Source organism: Caloenas nicobarica, chromosome 1, assembly GCF_036013445.1.
Source record: "Caloenas nicobarica isolate bCalNic1 chromosome 1, bCalNic1.hap1, whole genome shotgun sequence".
Taxonomy (NCBI): domain Eukaryota; kingdom Metazoa; phylum Chordata; class Aves; order Columbiformes; family Columbidae; genus Caloenas; species Caloenas nicobarica.
In genome coordinates, this window is record NC_088245.1 from 35186567 (window position 1) to 35205575 (window position 19009).

Genomic DNA, 19009 nt, shown 5'->3' on the forward strand with positions numbered 1-19009 from the left:
GCTGTTGAGAAACATACATACTCTCTTACACTGAAAACTGAATGAGGAAAGAAGCAGATAGACAATATATTCTACAGTGGTCCCACCCATCACTGAATTCCCTTAATGGACAAAATAAAGATAACAGAACTGATCATATATAGGCACTTAAATGGAGAGCTTTTCATGACCCAAGAAAATGCTGTTGATTACTATTTGCATTGGGGACATGTATTCAGCCAGTTCTCATCATCCCTCAATTCAATACAATAAAGTTTGATACTGAAAGGAGTATAAGCTTCATATGTAAGCTTGATATATAAACTTCATACATACATGATCATAAATATAAGCTTATGTATAAACTTCAGTAATCAAAACCTCAAAAGGCTGCTGCATGACAGTGAAGGCCCTTAATGTTCTTTTCCTAGTCAATTCAGAGTGCTAACAATCTGTTTCTTAGCAGGGTCGGAAATGCTCCAGCCTTGATTGTGCTGGATGTCTTACTCTCATTCATTGGGGTCTATTAAGTAAAGAACTTGAGGATGTTTGGTAGGTCTGGACTGTTCTACATTTTCAGAGGTTACGTGGTCAATAGGTGGTCACACTGTTGGTTGTGTTAGGTGACACTGGCACATCCTTTTTAGGCACTGCTCAATCAGAACATTACTTAATGTTCAAGTTTGTTTTCTATCCAAGAAAATTATAGCCAACGTCTTTTCCATTTTAAGACATTACTTCACCTGTAAGACTATTCAGGAGGACATTGTCAGTACATCTTGATAAAATCATTTTATTTTGGAGGCAATAATTTCATATTCCTTGACCACTGAGAATGCAAGTACTAACAAAATTTAGACTGATCTGGAGAAATTGCTGCTTCGGGTGTGGATATGTAGATTTTAGGTTTTCCAGAAGTGACTATCTTTCCACTACAGACATGGTAGACACCTGTAAACAACAAATTTGAAAAGCTCTTGAACCTAAATGTTTTGTTTCAAGTAAAAATGGATGTATACAGATTCTTAAGCCTTTTGTTGAACTGGGACATGAAAGGCTTGCCTAAAATTACAAGAAAAGTTTGATGTAGAGTTGGAGAGTTGGTCCAGGTCATCTGAAACCTAAGTCATTGGCTTGAGTGGAAGACTATGCTTCCATGTCATGCATGGAATTAAAAATAACCAGGTGTATACTTAATATTACTGGTACACTCATATGATAAATATAGATCATGAAAAATTCATAATTAAGATGAAAGAATAAATACAGTGAAATCTACTAAAAAGAAGAAATTGCAAAAAGGATGAATTAAATGTGTCAATCAACTTGACAAATATGCATTAACTCATACTGGAGTGTAAGTATGCTTCAGGGTGAAAAAGCTAATGCATACCTTGAAAGACTTATTACATCTCTCCGCTTCATGTTTCCTGTCCTGGGTACATCAACCTATTTGTAGAATATACATCATACTTCAGAAATGCTGCATATTTTTCACATTCAGCTACTCAGAATTGATATCCAGAAGAAATAAAAATCTACAACTAGTTATTATATTTAAATTTATCTGTATGTTACATTCTTCTGTGGAGTGTAATGTCCTGGAATGCACATAATAATACTATTTTGGATAGTGGTTTGTTGGTAAAATATGTCTTTCTTTGCAACAGATAAGGATAAAGACTCTATCTCAGATTATATATTAGCCACTTTATATCAGTCTCATGGTACAAATATGCCCTCAAGCCATCTTTGCTTTGCTTAAATAAGCACTTTATTTCAAGTAAATTTGCAATTAACAACGATTTTTGTAGTTAGGTGTTAGTAAATGGTAGAGTAATATTACATTATTTCACATTAGAGCAGGTATGTATGACATATTAGAGCAAATAAACCAGGACTTTGCTCTATTAACAGACAAAAGAAATAATTTTCTTAAGGTGTAGCTATGCATGTTTTTATTGTAGACTTGTAAACATATAGTGTGTGTGAAATATGTAACTGTAAGTTATTTTTTCCTTATGTAATTATGGAGGAGGCACAAGTACAACCTTATTGTCTAGCTCATGTCAACATCATTACTATTCCAAGTAATTTTCCCAATTTTGAATGATATATAATCATTATTCACAAAGGATATTGTCCTATTTCACTTCTTTAGGTTTTTAAAGAAATATAACTCTTTGTAATTTTTTTCTTTCAAACTGTGTTAACGTGTAGATAATTATGCTTTTAATATAATTTAAAAAAAGCCTAAAAAATTCTAGAGTGGTTGTATCAAAGTATTTGTCTAATGAATGTTGGAGGCGTTCCTCATGCAGAAGAAGTCAAAATATAGTGAATTTCAGTGAGTGATATAAAAGCTTTGAAGAGGGTGAATGTGGGTGATTCATGGCGCAGGTAATGGTCAGCCTTTTACAACACTTACTTAGAAGCAACTTATAGCCATGGAAAGTCCTATTTCGTTTTGCAAAGAAGATGAATTATAGTTTTACTCACACTTTGGAGATGAAAACAACATTATTTCCTTCATCCTTTTGCACTCTGATATTTGGTCAGGAAACCTGAACAGGTGCATTCTGTTACTGTCCTTTTTCATTTCCTAAAAATTCAATGTTTATAAGTGCTGCATCTTTTAACAGTCAGCTTTATTCTTTAGGGGCCAATCACACATTTCCCCACAGAGGGCAAATGAAACATTCTGTGCATTCAAATTTCATTTCGTAGGTACTACCACCTACATACATTGTACCATTTTCTGAGATGCAAAGGCACAAAAATGCAGCTTAGGTATGTTTTTCCATCGCATGCGACTTTTATCATGTAAATGGTGCAATAAATTTGTGTGGTATTTTACAGACATAGTTTTTAAATTAATAAATTAAACTAGGGAGAAGAGACAGAAATAACCCATGCTCTTTCTCCACACGAAAGCCACACAGATTTATTTGGAGTTAGGGCAGAGTTCATTTTACCCACCCAACCTTTGCCTCTTAGTATAAACATTTTGTGGACTGAAGAGAATCACACTACATAACTTAAAGGTGGAAAAAAATAATAGAACACAGATTTTATTTTTAGTATGCAAAATATCATGAAAAGGGAATAATAATACTAGGATTGAAGAGGACACAGATTTTGTGCTTGAACGAAACAGAGTGAAGAGCGTACAACCTCCCCTCGGAACACCTGGCAGTACATCCAGTAATATTGTGAGAGATAAGTGAAACATTGAGAAGTGTGTTTGGAGAAGAATCTTCAAAGAAAAAAAGAAAATGCTTACTTAAATCCAGTCCTTCCAGAAGGTGGTTATTGTTTCATCTGCAGCTATTGACTGAGAAAGGATCTAACTAAACGACAATTAGATATATGAACTTGTAGTTCAAATCCATCTAAGCCCCTTCGAAGTCAGTTGGGCTATATGTGAAAGTCTATGTATAGGAAGTGTATGCACAGTCTGTGCATAGATAGGATAATAGTTAAGACTTCAGTAGAAATGTGTAAAAGAGATGTCTTTAAAGGTTTTAGAAAAACTTATAAACTCCAGAGTTGAGTGTTTTGTACAAAAGGAAAAGTACTATTGTCTTGAAGACTGAGAGAGTAATCTTCAGTGGACTATAATGCTCTTAAATTGTGAATCCCAGCATTGTATTGCCTTTTCAAGGAAAAACCTGGAGATTTACAAAACTCCACGGCCACTTCCTTGTCTTGTTATCAAGACAAAATGAATAGATATGTGGAGTGTGTTGTAGATGTTTTTACATATTATGAACAATTTTACATGTAGAAAGTTTGGCTAAACTCTTGGTTTTATGTATAAGTTGGCCTTCAGTAGAAATCATATGATAACATCCAAATGTGTGTATGTATCTGCTTTTCATGAGGAAAACCACAACTCATTTTTTTGCCTTTGAACTGATTAAGCTTCTGTCCTGAAAGGGACAACAGAGTTATTGCTTAGATTGATGCTTTTACTGCCCTGCATTCCATATGGCTTGCTGTTGAATTATTAAGCTTCCAGGTAAATATAATTTAACTAGTCTCTTCTCTGAATATTTTTACTATGCGCTTTTGCTAATTGGAAGCATACAAATACCACAGAGATCTTTACATTTCTTGTCTTATTTACTATATATTTATATTAGCTATACTGCTGTTTCTATTGCAGCTATTGTAGTGAAGTTTTGAGGATTTGAATTATTTTGATCTAGGTTCTCAATAATGAGAATAATGAATGTTATGTTATCTCAGTTCACAGGAGAACAATCTGAAGTGTAAAGATTTTTGTGATGATACAGAAATGTAAAAGCTAATGCTTGCCAGTCTGTTTACTTTGGTGTGGTTTTGGCAAAGAAGGGTTATGTAGAGCAGAGCACTTTGGTACATGGGAGAAGTTTCATAGTTGGAGCCCCGCATAAATCAGCAAAAGTGCATCTTGCTGTGGGTATGTCAGGTTGCTTTTCAGTAATGAAGCAATGCTACCCCATATTCTCTTTCAAAAATGAGTATTTTCCTGGCTAAAACAGAACTATTGCAAAACCAAGTGAATATTGCATAATTAGGAGGCTGTTGCACTTCAGGAATTCAATTTTCAGGTCTGCTTTTTAGGTCTGCAGCCCAGACAGCGGACTATTTGGATCACTCATACATAGTAAGAAAAGGAGTTCCTTTTGCCTTAGTGTTTGAAAGGAGCACTCTCATAACAGCTAAGATAAGTGGTAAGTTCTAGTTAAAAGACTTATGTTCCAAAAGGCTGATGTTCCCACTGTAAGCTGGAGAAATTGATGGTATATAAGACAAATGAATAGTGCTGGGATTAAATGGAAAATCTATAGAGAGAGATTCGAATATGGAAAATATGAAAAAATATGGAAAAAAAAAGGATTTCTAGATTCTTCAGAAATTCCTGATGTCAGCATGAAAGGGAAGGTGTTTTAGAATTATGCAGCACTTCACTTGCATCCTTCAGTGGTTGGTCATCTGTTTATTTCTTTGAGTGTATTCACAAGCACTAAACAACTTTTCAGTGCTGCTGTGCCAGAGCAAAACCCTGGCTTCACACAAGTATTCTGGACATTTTATAGGTATTTAATAAATGACAGAATAAAAAATTTGCAAATGATACATGTATAAACAATATGATTTATATTAAACTCTTCATGAATTCTAAGCTTGTTGCAAATTAGTCAGAGATTGTTTTAGATGTAGCATTGTAGAACTACTTTCTGAGAGGTACAGCAGTATGTTGTACTCTTTGGGTGTTGTGTACTGTGTTAGGAAAAAGTATCTTCCATAATAGAAAAGAGAGGTTTTTTGATCTCCCCATGTCAAATTTTTCACAATGGGTAGAGGAGTACACATCAGAATTTGATTAAATTGTCTTACCCTTTAAAGGTTTTTTTGTATATATATCAGCAGGTCACCTCATTAACGCTTGGACAAAGTACATAGTAAGTTTGTAATTAAACATCCTCTTCCTTCTCATGTAAATCAAAACAATCATAACTTCTTCCTTCCCTGTATTTGTTTATGCTAAAACATTACCATTCCCTAAATTATATTAGTTTTGGTACATACTTCAAATGAATTTTTTATCATCATGTTCCAGACTGGACAAATAATCATCTTATGTACTTATTTTATGTAGCATAATGCCATGATACTGGAGTAAAACTAAGTTGCCTCAATGGGATACTGAGTTAACACAGCTCTTCTGCTTCTACTAGCCATGTTTAGCCATCAAGAGATAGCATGAGTATCTATGTAGTACTACACTGTCCCATGTTAATAAATACCTCCCCATTTGTTTAGCTGTCTGCTCAAAGTTACGGACTATCGAATAAGAACATACCTTCTTTTACCTGCATAAATATCAGCATAAGAAAGGCTGAAAGTTCAGTGCGCTGGACATAGCTTTCTACTTTAGTGGTAGGTGGTTAGAGATGTTACCTTCCCGTGCACAGTCCTGTGGGTGCTACTGCAAACTGATTTCTGTGCTTAAGAAATGGCAAGTTCATCTTCAAGGATGGCCACTGCATGGCCCCGAACACAGACACTGTTTTAGTATATCTGCATGATTATCTATCTGCCTGAAACTGGAGACAGCTGGAGTGATGAGCATACCTTGCTGTCATGTTTTGCATTTTCAGAGCCATGGGTCTCACTGATCATGAGATTAACAAGATGAAAATTAGTGTCTCCAACTTGAGAAAACTCTCAGGTAGATTATGTCTGTGAGAAAAATGTTGACATTTTTAGAATTCTTCCACTTTGTTTTATGAAGCCACACTGATTCAGTTCTAAAAATGTTTTTTACAAATGTATAAAAAGTTTTTATCTCTGCTAAATTTTATTAAGGCAGATTAAGGCCTTCCTTCCTTCCTTCTTTCCTTCCTTCCTTCCTTTAGTAATTCTTGAAGGACCTCTGGATTAATTTATCTTTTGGCAATATTTGCTTGGAATCAGTGGTTCACATTTTAACTTTCACTGGCAAAAGGAGCTCACATATCAAGCCTTTAAGGGCACAGCTGTATTGGTTGGATTTTTCAGTTTAACTTGTCTATATGTTTTACATTTTATTTCATACAAACAGATGATTTAGTTCCTCCATTCTCACACAGCTTTTAAAACCTACATTAACCAAATAGCTTCTTACTTAGGACCTAAATCCTGGGCAGTTTTTTAGACTGATTACCTACAATTGCAGAAGCTATTCTGGCTTTTCCAAGATAAAATAGTTCCCAAGTAGTTTATTTTAAAAGCTGTTTTCCTCATTGTAAGTTTTGGTGGTTCTGCCCATTTCCTTTTTGCCTTATTTATATAATTTTCTACATAGTACATACGTTAACTGTAGTTTTGCTAACAGGTAATTCATATTTCATTAGATTTCCCATTTCATGCTTTGAAAAGTCTCATCATCAGAAGCATTCCTAACTTTTTCCATTTTATTAATAATATAGAAAATATTTCTTAAACTAGTAACAACTTCCAAACTGGCAGAAACAGATGAAATGTGAACCTTGCCTAGGCTTTTGCAGTCTGGAGTTATTTTTCAGCCTTGGCCTGTTATGTGTTTCCAGTCATATGCTCTTAGGAACAGAATCCAGATCAATTTACTTCCTATTACGTAATCTAAGTAATTGTCACTGAGACTTAAGCATTAGTAACTGTTTCCACCCATAGGAATCATGTGCTGTAGGAGCATAGAAATAAAATATTTTCCCAGTATGTGTGAGATGATGCTTCCAGGCCAAGATTTAGGCGAGTGGTAGCACATATACAGAAAGTACACTGGGCCATAATCTTGAAGCACAGAAAACAGACGGGTTGGAGTCTAATCTCAAGAGCATTGAGTAACTTTGATAAAGTTTATGAAGATTAATGTTAGCAGAATTTGAATTGGAATCTGTTGCATCTTCGTAACATCAGATATTAAGCAGATAGATGGATGTGAATATAATCTTCAGCAATAAAGGAATTAAATATTGCCACTTTCAAATTATATGTTTATGTAAAAAGATATGAATTTTGATTTTGAAAACCTTAACTGATAACACAGCCTAAGAATAGACTAGCTTTTCCCATCATTGATTTTTTTCTACAGATTTGTATTGAGAGAATGATTTTAAAATGAATATATGTTATTATTGAAAATGGAAAATCTGCTGCTTTGGAAAGATTATGCTATTTATTTTTCAAGCAATGTGCAGCAGCTGTGCAGACAACTCCATTAACACTGACTTGAAACCTTAGTTCTTCCATTTATAAAATATTACAACTAAGTGAAAATATAACTCCCCATCTTTCAAATATCAGAACTCTTAAAAATACGCATCAAACATGCAGCTTCAGATTTACATGACTACTGCTATTCTGGGCATGTAACCTTCACTCAATGTGAATTTTAAAGAAGATGAGTGTGCTGGTGTATTGAAAAGGCTTATATTACCAAAAATGTTTTAAACTTGGTCTATACAGAGTTAAAATAATCAGCTTATGCAATAGGTTGTAAAGCTGGTAACTACTGTAGGTAAATATGAGGGAGTAGTACTAGAATTTAAAGGGTGATGCAAGTGGTTAGAAATGAATTAATAAGTCGATCAATATTCTTGCAGTGTGGGGAGCCAACACTTTGAGTGATAAAGGATGGGTTTAGCTGAGCTTATTAAAACCAGTTCTTCAGAGGCACAACAAAGTTTTGGTTTGGGCATTTTTGGAAAGGTTGATTAGTTCGATGGTTTATTTTTTTTTTTCCAGGTATACAGAATTTTTCATCAACCTCAATCAACTTATTGTTAAAACTGATTAATTCTTCAGACTGGATCGCTGGCATTTTCAATTTAGCCATCAACATTTCATTTCAGTGCACTTCAATTTGGGTGGAGTGCCAACCTCTTTAGGCGAGATATGCTATTGACTGCTTTTTTTGATGTAATTAAACCAGAATTGCAATCACTTTTGTTGGAATTCATTTCACTTAACTTTAGTCATCCAGGCATTTAGTCATCCAGAGTAAGCCAGTCATTTATGTTTCCCTTAAAGTCAATGAAAAAAGGTAATAACAGGTGACATGATGAATGGAATTCCAACCCATGACTGTGATTGCGAATATAGATTATGGTTTCCCAGGAGAATGTGGCAGCACGACATATGACATTAAGAAAAATAAAAAGAAAAAAAGAAAAAAAAAATCACCCCCCCAACAAAACTCCAATGAATTGCAAATGCTGCATTAATATTAGTTTTGACAAATTATGTTAGTCATCTCACTATTGACTCAGCAGTGCTCAAAATCTGATTTCAATGATGTAACTATTCCAATGCAGTTTCAATATATTTTTTTTCAGATGGGGCTGCACTTATGTGAAAACCTGGCTTTAGTGGCTGACTTAGTAAGAGCTTTTGGCCTCAGCCTCAGTTTAAACCATGATGAAATAGGGCCTTAGTACAAATGGGAATTGAATTACACCCTCACAGCATAATTTATACATTTTTGTGTTTTATATGGCAATATCTTACAGGACTCACTTCTGTCTCAGTAATCCTATTTTGAGTCCTCAAACAGGAAGAAGGAATTACACGGCATGTGCCTTTATTCCTGTCTTCTTGGTAAAGCTGAATTAGACTTTTTATTATTCCCACGGCCATCAGGAACTCACATCTGTAATCATCATTGTTTAATTCATCAAACGATTTTTGCGTTTACATCCAATTATTTGCTCAGCTGATGCTGTTACTAAGAATCAGCCCATTGCAATGCCATACTCTAAGAAGAAAGAAAGTTATTGAGGTTGTTCATTTATTTTTATCTTACAACATGTGCCTTTGCCCCTCTTCTGCTTCCATCCACAGAGCCTGCCTCTGCCAGCCTCCTAGGCATTTGGAAGAATGATATTAATATGCCTGCTTTGGATGTGTGAGGGGCTATTACTTTCCCACAGTGTCTTCAAGCACATGGCTTGTTGCTGCTTTAGTGGGATGACAAGTATACTATAATATTGATTCTTAACTGTAAATCATGAATGGGTTGAATAACTCCATGTTTGTTTCACAGATGTGAATATTTAGAACAAGTTCTTTCATCTCCTCTTTGAGGAAAAAAAAAGTTTGTCTTTTCTCAGTAAGATATAGCTTGATACTTAAAATATCTGTAGTAATATATCTTAATATTTTTAGATATGGTGCTATTGAAGACTGAAGTTAAATAGGCTTTACGATTAACTAAAACTGGTGGGTTTTTTTGAGGTTTGCTTAGACTTTTAGCAAAAATAGTAAATACCACCATAAGCCTCAAAAATACGATACATATATAATAGATTTTATTGTCACATAAAAGTTTGAAAAGCATTCACAGACATGGCCCTTTGATTCAAGCTTATTGGAGAAACTTTACAAAAAACAGCAGCTTTCTAAAAGTCTGGGCACATTTTAGCAATTTTGGTCTTCACATACGGTGTATTTGTGCTGCAGGTTAGACGCTAGTGGAAAAAATGCAATGAAGTCAGATTCTGAGTGTATCTTTCATATACCTGGGTTTCATATGTTGCATACCCCTCATTCTCTGAATACAGACGTTCAGACAAGATGTAGACTACTTTCCTCTTTCAGGACGATTACCAGTTGTTTAAGGCTGGTTACCAGAGCTCATTAGGAGCTGCTTTTCCTCTAGAACTGAGTAGTTAGAGCTGAAAGCAGAGAATAAGCTCTCTTGATCACTTCAGTTAGTTTTTCCACATCCTCCCTTTCTCCACAAAAAAAAAAAAAAAAAAAAAAAAAAAGTCCTGTGTCAGAGCAAAACTATCTCACAAAACTAACGAGATTTTTTTTTCTTCAAATACTGAATATTGTTCACAAGATAATGGCAATAGCTTGTAGAAGTTGATGAGGCAGTACCATTTAATGAGACGATACTCTCTGTCTTACCATCCTACTTGGAACTTGTTAAAGAGCTGTTAATAAAAATAAGAAAATTGAAATTTTTGCAGCTTTTAAAGAAGGATCTTTCACAAGAGTATAATTCCTATATAGCTCATTGTTTTGCTAATACTACCACAGTCATTTATTTCAAATACAGCAAGTAATTAACATTCATTAGGGATAAGCTAGAGCAGCAGACTATTCAAACCTATAAAGCTAACATTGTACCCCACCTGTGCTCCTAACTCAAGTATTAAGCAGTACAATTAATCTACATTTGCTACTTAATGAGCTTCTAAAACACACATGTACTTTAAAACCACAGTCATAACTCACAGCTTACTTGGACATTAGTCCACATCGCAGCTCTGCCACTGATAAAGAAAAAGACTTAGGTTATTTAGCCTGTTCTTATAGTTGTTTCCTATGTCTGAAAGTGGATGGTACTTCTCAGCCAGTCCACAAGGATGGCTTACTCTGTGGAACTGGAATGCAGTATACACATGCCATATATTCCTACTGTCCAGTGGCAACTGGGGGCAGATTTTTCACATGCCAGCTCTTTTACTCTGAGACAAATGGCTGCTGAGTCAAGTGGTGATGTGGCACATTGAGGACAAGGCAGACAAAATGCAAGCAGAAAAGCAAACAGTTACTCTAATATTGCAGAAAAAACAATACTAAAACTCCCAGTAAAATCAGTCTCTGTAAACAAGAGAACAACATAACCCCTTCTCAGAAGAGTCTTTGACAAGCTGTTGTATTGATAGTCGATTCTGGCAGCTGGCAGCTGCAGAATATTAATGAAGCATTGGTATAAGAGCAGTCTGAAGAGGTTGATCATGACTGAACTCTACAGTGTATGATCTCAAGATACATTATTTGGCTGTAGCATTTGCTCTTAGTTGAATCTTGTTGCTTGCTTTCTGCTTTCTTTCTTTTTCCATCTTTTTTTCTTTCTTTCACTTCCTGATTTCCCCCTTCCCTCCTTTTCTCTCTTTCCCTCTTTTATTCACTCATTTACACAATTAAGTTCAAATATGCTGAGACCTATATAATAATAAATGTTGCATATCAGGTATTTTAAATATATGCTCTTACCCTGTTTCTCTCTTATTATTATTTAGTAGACACATGCAGCTCTTATTATAGTATGCTATGTTCTTGTTCACTGCTTATATAAATGGGATTTATACAGGGGAACTAGAAGGAGCTTAGGAGAAAATCCTTGTGCACAGTCTGACTCAGGGTATGGAAAGGCTGAGCAAGCTCTCTGTGTCTGCCAGAGGGCTTCACTCAGGACACGCTCCAGTCGGCATTCCCCTGCTGCTTCCCTGGGCGGATGGCAGGCAGTGCTCCTCACCCACTGTTTGCCTATAAAAGCACAGGCATGAGCAGTGCTCTTGCTAGCTGTGAGCACATGATGGAACTCACGTGACTGACTAAAAACACTGGCGGTGACCTTCATTTACTCATATGCTGCTTCTTCACTTTTTTTTTTTCAGTCTGGTACCAGGTCCTTCACATGAACATCATCACCCGTGCCTGTTTTTTATGTTTTCTATCATATTTCTTTATATTCTTCACAGAATGAATACTTCTTTCCTTTTGGTGCAAACATGTATTTATTATTTTTTCTCCTTTTCACCTTTTATTAACTGGAGCTAAAATTATCTATCATGATCATAAAGGAACATCAGGGAAGCTATCATTAACTCTGTGGGATAAACAGGAGGTGTGAGATACAGTGATCCAGACTCTACTTTGTGGTAGTGCAATGTCTAGCGTATGTTAGCAGACAGCCTTTTACTGCACAGCATTACAAGCTGGCCATGCAGTGGGATTTGCAGCATTTTGCTTCCTGGCCATGGCGTAGGAGCAGCCAGTGCCCCTCTGCTTGTCTCCCTAATGCCATCTTAGTTTACTATGAAGCTTTTGAAAGGAAGAAAGCACTGAACTATGATCTTTCCAAAGCGCCAGTCCTTCAGTGACATTCCAGAACCTTCAGCATTCTTCTGACTAATATGGCCGCAGTGATTTTTCAAAGTGGCTGTGTATTATTTTTAGGAAAATGAGTGCTTGCTCAATAAATTGATAATCCATTTCAATTTTTATGGAGAGCAATGCCTTCAAGTTGTGTGGCATTACTAAAATTTGTTCTAGAAATAGAAGTGTTGTCATATGAATATGAAATATGAAAACAAATATGCTCAAACCTTTGAAGTGTAAGAAAATAACAGTCAACCTTTTTTTTAGGAAATAACCAAAAGTTTTCTCAGATGAGCACAACAACAGCTTTCTGGGACAGATAGCAAACTGTGGTGTTTACTGTCACTCAGTTCACAGGGAGTTCTGCTTTTTATGCCAATTTGAGCTTTTGTGCTTTTGAAGGCAATCAGCCATCATTATGTCTGTTATAAGTTACAAGTTCATTATCTTCTGAGATACTATTCCTTCTAATGGGTCCCGATTTGACAAAAAACCCTTGGTATTCAACTGCTTTGCCGAAGTTGAGTCTCAGCAACTAGAATTGTCTCTACTAGTCTGACTACTTCTAGAGGCAGGCCCAGATTTGCCTCACTGATGTGTGTCAGTGGACTAATATTGAGACTAGGATAAGCAGAAGCAAAGTACATGCCAGGGGTTCTTTCTGGACATGCATATAAAAAATATTTATGTGCACTGTAGACAGAGCAATAGATCTATTGCTGCCAGCAGCAAATCTGTATGATATGATGCAGTAGCCAAACTACCTGGGCTTTTGCAACCTTGCGTGGAAGCCCGATGTTTTAGTGGTTGATTTTGCTGCCCCTCCGGAGGTCTGTCAATATCAGGGCACTGTCTGCAATCAGCATCAGTAAAGTGAAGAATCAGAAATACAGTGGGTTTCTATCACAGCTCTAGCCTAGTGCTAGGTAATCTTAAAAGCAAAACTTCGATAGTTTTGTGGCGTATATTGCATGCAGTGCTATATGATGTTTACCCTGAAAGTACTCCAGGCACTATCCTGAGAGATTAATAGAAGTTGACACAGTTCATTTTTCAGTTTTTGTTAAGGTAATCATATCGCTCTCAGTGCTAATGCAGTTTGCGACGAGAAATTAGAATATACCATAAGTGGCACGGAAGAAATCATGTAGAAACTTGCTGGCAGTTATGCATAAGCATAACAGCAGCCTACACGGTGTTATCATCCACAGCTTTTGATACTGTTATGACAGGAGACCAATCAAGAGTAATAAGTTGCCTAAATGCCCAAGAAAGAAACAGAGAGGAAGAAGGAATTTTCATTTCACGCTGTCTATGTAGGCTGGATTACACGGAACAAAACACAGTGGACTCCAGCTCTTTGTTTAATAATAAGGGGTTTTTATGGTGGAAAAAATCTCAGAATTACAAAATGGATTCTTGCTTCTACATATTTTCTAAAATGGTTATGCGGAATATAGAAATCTTAAGTTTTTAGATAACAAGGTAATAATGACAGTATAAAAATTATTTCAGGCCTTAGGAGTTTTATGTGGATTATCTATAATTTTTTGAGCTACCTGAATGTCTTGGTTGCACCTCTCAGAACGTCTCAAAGATATCATTCTGGTGGCATAGTAAATTCTAAATCAGAGAATAGCTGTGGAAAGTTTGTGAGGTTATTGGTGAAAGACTTCCTGATGTCTTCTAATATGAAAACAGAGCAAAACCAGTACCATTAAGATCCACCCTGTTCCTGCAAGTAATATCAACATCAACTGGTATGAAGATGAAAATTATAAAAATAAGAGTTCAATATGGAATTGTAATATTTTATATTTATTTTATAGATACACAAAGAATTTTAAATCTCTGCTTGGGATCCATTCTTTAGATATTCTCATGAGATAAACAAAAGATACCAACAGTGGTAAAAATTGGATAACGACAGCATATGATGAAAAACTGTGTAATGAATTCTTTGCTGTCATTGCAGATGATTTTGCTGAGGTACCAGTAAATCTTGATAGGAAAATGGCATTTAGTGATAATTTACTATAACTTTTTTCCATAGCTTCCTATAAGTCACATTTCCAGGTTTTTTTTTTCTTTGTTTCATTCCTGTGCTAGATCCACACTGTACATTTAGCTACATAAATTAACCTGCACAAACACATTGCTTTCCAGTAAGTGACTAATTGCAAATGCAACTTCAGTGACTGAGATCAGTGATTTGTGGTAGTCACCACACGCTGAATAGGATATTGCAAATATTCTTACCACATCAATTTTGTTTTTCAGAAGAGATTTTGCTTCTGTAACCAGGTACTCACACTTTGTGGCCCCATGAAAGCAGGAAATTGGTCTCTGCTCTGAGGATTATAATTCTTGCAGATGATGATTGAATACTGCAGTTTGATAAAGGAAAACTGTTTGAAACTGTGTTTCTTGTCTTCTTTTTCAGCCTAGTTAAAGAAGAGACAGAGACCAAAAATGCCACCAGCAACAGGAGCGCCACAGTACCCACCTCCAGATGGAGGCTGGGGATGGGTTGTGGTCTTTGGGGCTTTTATTTCCATTGGATTTTCCTATGCATTCCCCAAAGCCATCACGGTATTCTTCAAAGAAATACAAGAAATCTTCCACACATCATATAGTGAGATAGCTTGGATATCATCAATAATGTTGGCTGTCATGTATGCAGGAGGTAAGACATTTATGAAATTTGGAAATATAATTTGGTGGGTTTTTTCTGTGGTCTAAAATGTTTAAAGTTAATTACTATGTGATCTTATTATTACCTAAAGAATTTACCAAAATACATGCTTCTTTTTATATTATACTTTATCAGAGAGTGCTGCTAGCCACATAATTATTAAAGTACTGTTTGCTTTCACTTTTAAAGCATTTTATATTCTCTTCCTTTTTGTTTTCCCCTTAGGACCTTTTTTTTGTTCCTTTACCTAATTCTATTTTGCAATTTTGCCCTAAATTCACGTTTTCAGAGAGACACATTTTCCAACAAAGCAATGGCCAAGTAACTTTTCCTGGCCCTGGGGGTACATTTGGTCAGTTTCCACTGCCTTGATGAAATCTCTCAGTAGATCAAATGATGGAGTTTAAACACAGAAATCTGTTCTGACTATGAGGGTTCATTAGTCAGGCACAGGTATTCATCTGTAGACAGAGATTTCATATCTCGTCCCTATTTGCTGTGAAATAAAAGTCTGCTTTCTGTTTAGGCCAAGAGCCGTATTTCATACCTGCCATCTATATGACAGTTAGGATACAGTCTTATTCTTGGGACTGAAATGAACAGTGAACATAAATGCGCTGATATAATTTTTCTTATGAGCAAGTAAGTAAAGAACGAGATAGATGAAGAAGGATTTTAAAGTATGAAGTCATGTTTAAGTACTGTCAAACCTGCTTTGGCAGGTTTTGGTCTATCAACTTCAAAGACTAACTCTTAAATTCTACTCGATTCCTTCATTCTTTCAGAATATTTTTTTAAGTATTGGTGGAAGCTAGCTGATACTTAGGCAAAACACTTTTTCAGGCAGTCGAGAGCTTATTTTGTCAATCGATCTGGCATTGCCCTTTCTTCAGATGTCGTGAGGTCACCACTTGGAACATCTCAGACTGTTTGCAATGATGGAGCAGTTATATGCATACATGTATATGTGTGTATATGTATATATACATATGTATAAATGCATATACATAGAAACTGAAAACATTATGCCAATAGCACACTGAGATTGAATGAAGAGCATCACTCCAATAGTTTTCAGTGATTGTATCTGTGTAATACTAAAGTCCAGTGTTATCCATTAAACCTATTGAAGGAAGCATGGAGTCTCATTTTTAACGTGGTAACTTTTTATCTCTGATTTCAACCTCCCTGAAGTTTTGACACCTGAATGACCCAAACTCCTTTAGCAGTCAGGGAAAAGGGGCAAGTGCCTACAGAGAGGAATTCAGGCTACTTAAGTTGCTCTAAGTACCTGCCTTTCCCTTCCGACTGTAAAAACGAACCTGCAGCAAGCATAGCATTAGCTTAAGCACCTCAGGTAAATACTCTTCAGTTAATGGGGTGGAAAATGGATCCTTTTTTTTTAGAATGTTGGCAAAGAGACCTTATAAAGATATCTTGACATGTGGTGTCAATATCAACAAAAGCTTGCTCTTCAGGTATTTTGATCCCATTTTTATTCATATACTAGTAGAGAATCATAAAGGATTTTATAGGACCAGCAACAATAACCAAGTGATTCATCAAAATTCACTGGGTGAAGTGGTAACTTGAACTACTGCAGTAAAGAGTGGAGTAAAAGAGCAGATGTGTCCTGTCACATTTGGATCCCCTCTAAGGTAGCTGCTTCTTAAGGATGCATCAGCTCTTGCACTGTGGATGTACATGTGTAAGTGTGGAGGCCTCTGTACAAGTGCTGTGCCCAAGCGCTGGAACAAGTGAGAGCACAGGTGTGGAAAACCCAAAGTTTGTTTCTGTTTTCCCTGTGCTGTGACTTTTGACCTAGACTGTTTTTCACCATGTTTTCTAATTGGAGATAAATATTCTAAGGGCAGATTTGCTTTATAGCACAGGTGCTGTTCTTTTGTTTTGGTCTTCGAATAACATTTAACCATCTCAGTGTTCCTCCAAGTTTTATTAACAGTACAGATGAAAATCACAGGACATTTAGCTGTAGTCATTTTTATCTGTGAGATTCAATGTGCACCACTTTTAATGTAAAATATAAAGCATTCAGTAATACTACCTTTTCGCTAATACTTATTTTACTGTTCTGAGTACCAGCATAGTAAGTTCACCTGTACATTGATGTTAAAAATTACAAAATGGTTTACTATTTGTTCTGCTAACATCTACTCCAGTCACTATGAATATTATCAGCACAGGAGCAGTAGGCTAAGTTGTTTGAATATCTTGTTATAGACTCATGGTCTTAAAATGTTGAGAACAACAACTCTGCCTGATGTAAACACTCTTTGAAGCCATAGGTTCTCTAGAACCACTTCCTAAAAAATAGGCTGTTTAGACAATCACTGGCAGCATATGAAATAGCAATCAGGAAAAACATTTCTGAAGGAAATCACTCCATTGTTTTTACTGTCTGAAGGTGGTTTGATTCCTTAGCATTTGATGTACTGTAATGTGAAATACACGTTCAGACCATGAGTACAAGGTGTTTTGTTTACTATGAAGTGTGACACGTACCTTTGTAATGAACACTGTTCATCATACTACTAATTAAGGTAACCTGAAAACATCTAAGATCTGTCATCTTCATTAGAGATTAGCATTCAACCTATTAATCATCACAGTGGGGTCAGTGAATAAGTTAGAGTCTGTGCAGATGCTCTTTGCTTTGGAGGCTGCAGCCTCTTGCAGTAATTAGCTGGCATCTGTGTTCCAGTAACAAGGTATTAACTTACCTTTCAATGCCTGAGAAAAAAAAGAAAAAAAGAAACTAATAAAAGGCATCCAGTAAGGAGCTAAAAGAATGTTAATTATATTTATCACTTACTTCATACTTAGAATAAATGGTATTAAATTATAGCAGACCATCTGGCAATCCATATGGTCTCCTGCAGTCCTGGTTAATTCCAGCAAATAGGTCAAGCACAGCATTCACCCCATTAGGAAAGCACTAAGCAGAGGTGACAAATCTGATAAATCAAATCAATATGAAACACTTTTCCTCTCTCAGTCTGGTATACTATGCACTTTCATACTGTTTTTTGTTGGTTTTGTTGGTTTGTTTGTTTGTTTTCTTAAGTTTTCTCTTCCCCCACCCCCGTCTCCTGGACATTTGTTAGAGTTTACTGAAAAGCCATCCCAAAAAGCAAGATCCTGTGATGTGATCAAGGTTAGAGGTATTGCACAGCCTCTACTTTTCAGCCTGTGCTTGAGAAAAGCATCCTCTGGAGACGAGCAATAGTTCAGTCTCCATGGCAACTCCTTCTTCTGCCTCTCTTGAGCAGAGACTGTCAGTTGAATTAAATTAAGGGTGATGGTTTTGTGATGGAGTCCTACACCCAAGGGACTGTGACTGAGGCCTCCAAACTTTTGTTACTGGAGGACAGAAGCTGGAGTAAAATAGAATTAGGTAAGTTATCCTGATAGGGCAACCTGTGTTGCTGTATGCCTATGAACACAAGTATATAAAATGTGTGTGCATGTATATATTCTTATATTTATAAACTATATATGTATTTGTATATGTATACATACTTATAGAACCATATGTGTGCTCTAACACATACGAGTATTAAGGAATTCAAGAAAAAGTTAAAATACGTTTGACCTCAAGTTCTCTCGGCTCATTTTTCTCTTTTTCAAAAATTCACCCCTCTACTTTACACAGCACTAACCAGCCAAAGGTGATTAGAGAGCTTCTTATCGGAGCTCTATCTGTTTCCAGTAAAAATGTTTTCATTGCTTTCAGTGTAGGTTTGACAGGAGTCTTAGTGGCCTCTATGGAAGCCATGTGACAGGTCTGGTGATTTCGGACACAGCTGATGTTGAGTTTTAGATTTCCTCAGGGAAAAAGCAGTTGGTTTACTCACTTGTCTTTTACTCTTCTTCTGTCATTTTTCCAAGGACAATTTCAGTTTGGGGTCT

General features: G+C 36.0%; 1 protein-coding gene across 1 annotated transcript in view; it reads left to right on the forward strand.

The window, feature by feature from the left end:
• The window catches only part of SLC16A7 (solute carrier family 16 member 7), an 83343-nt gene that overhangs the window by 33219 nt on the left and 31115 nt on the right, over positions 1-19009 (forward strand). The window contains exon 2 of the mRNA XM_065636224.1: positions 14828-15070. Coding sequence (XP_065492296.1) covers positions 14857-15070 — 214 coding nt within the window. The 5' untranslated portion in view covers positions 14828-14856. The remainder of the gene's footprint in view (positions 1-14827; positions 15071-19009) is intronic.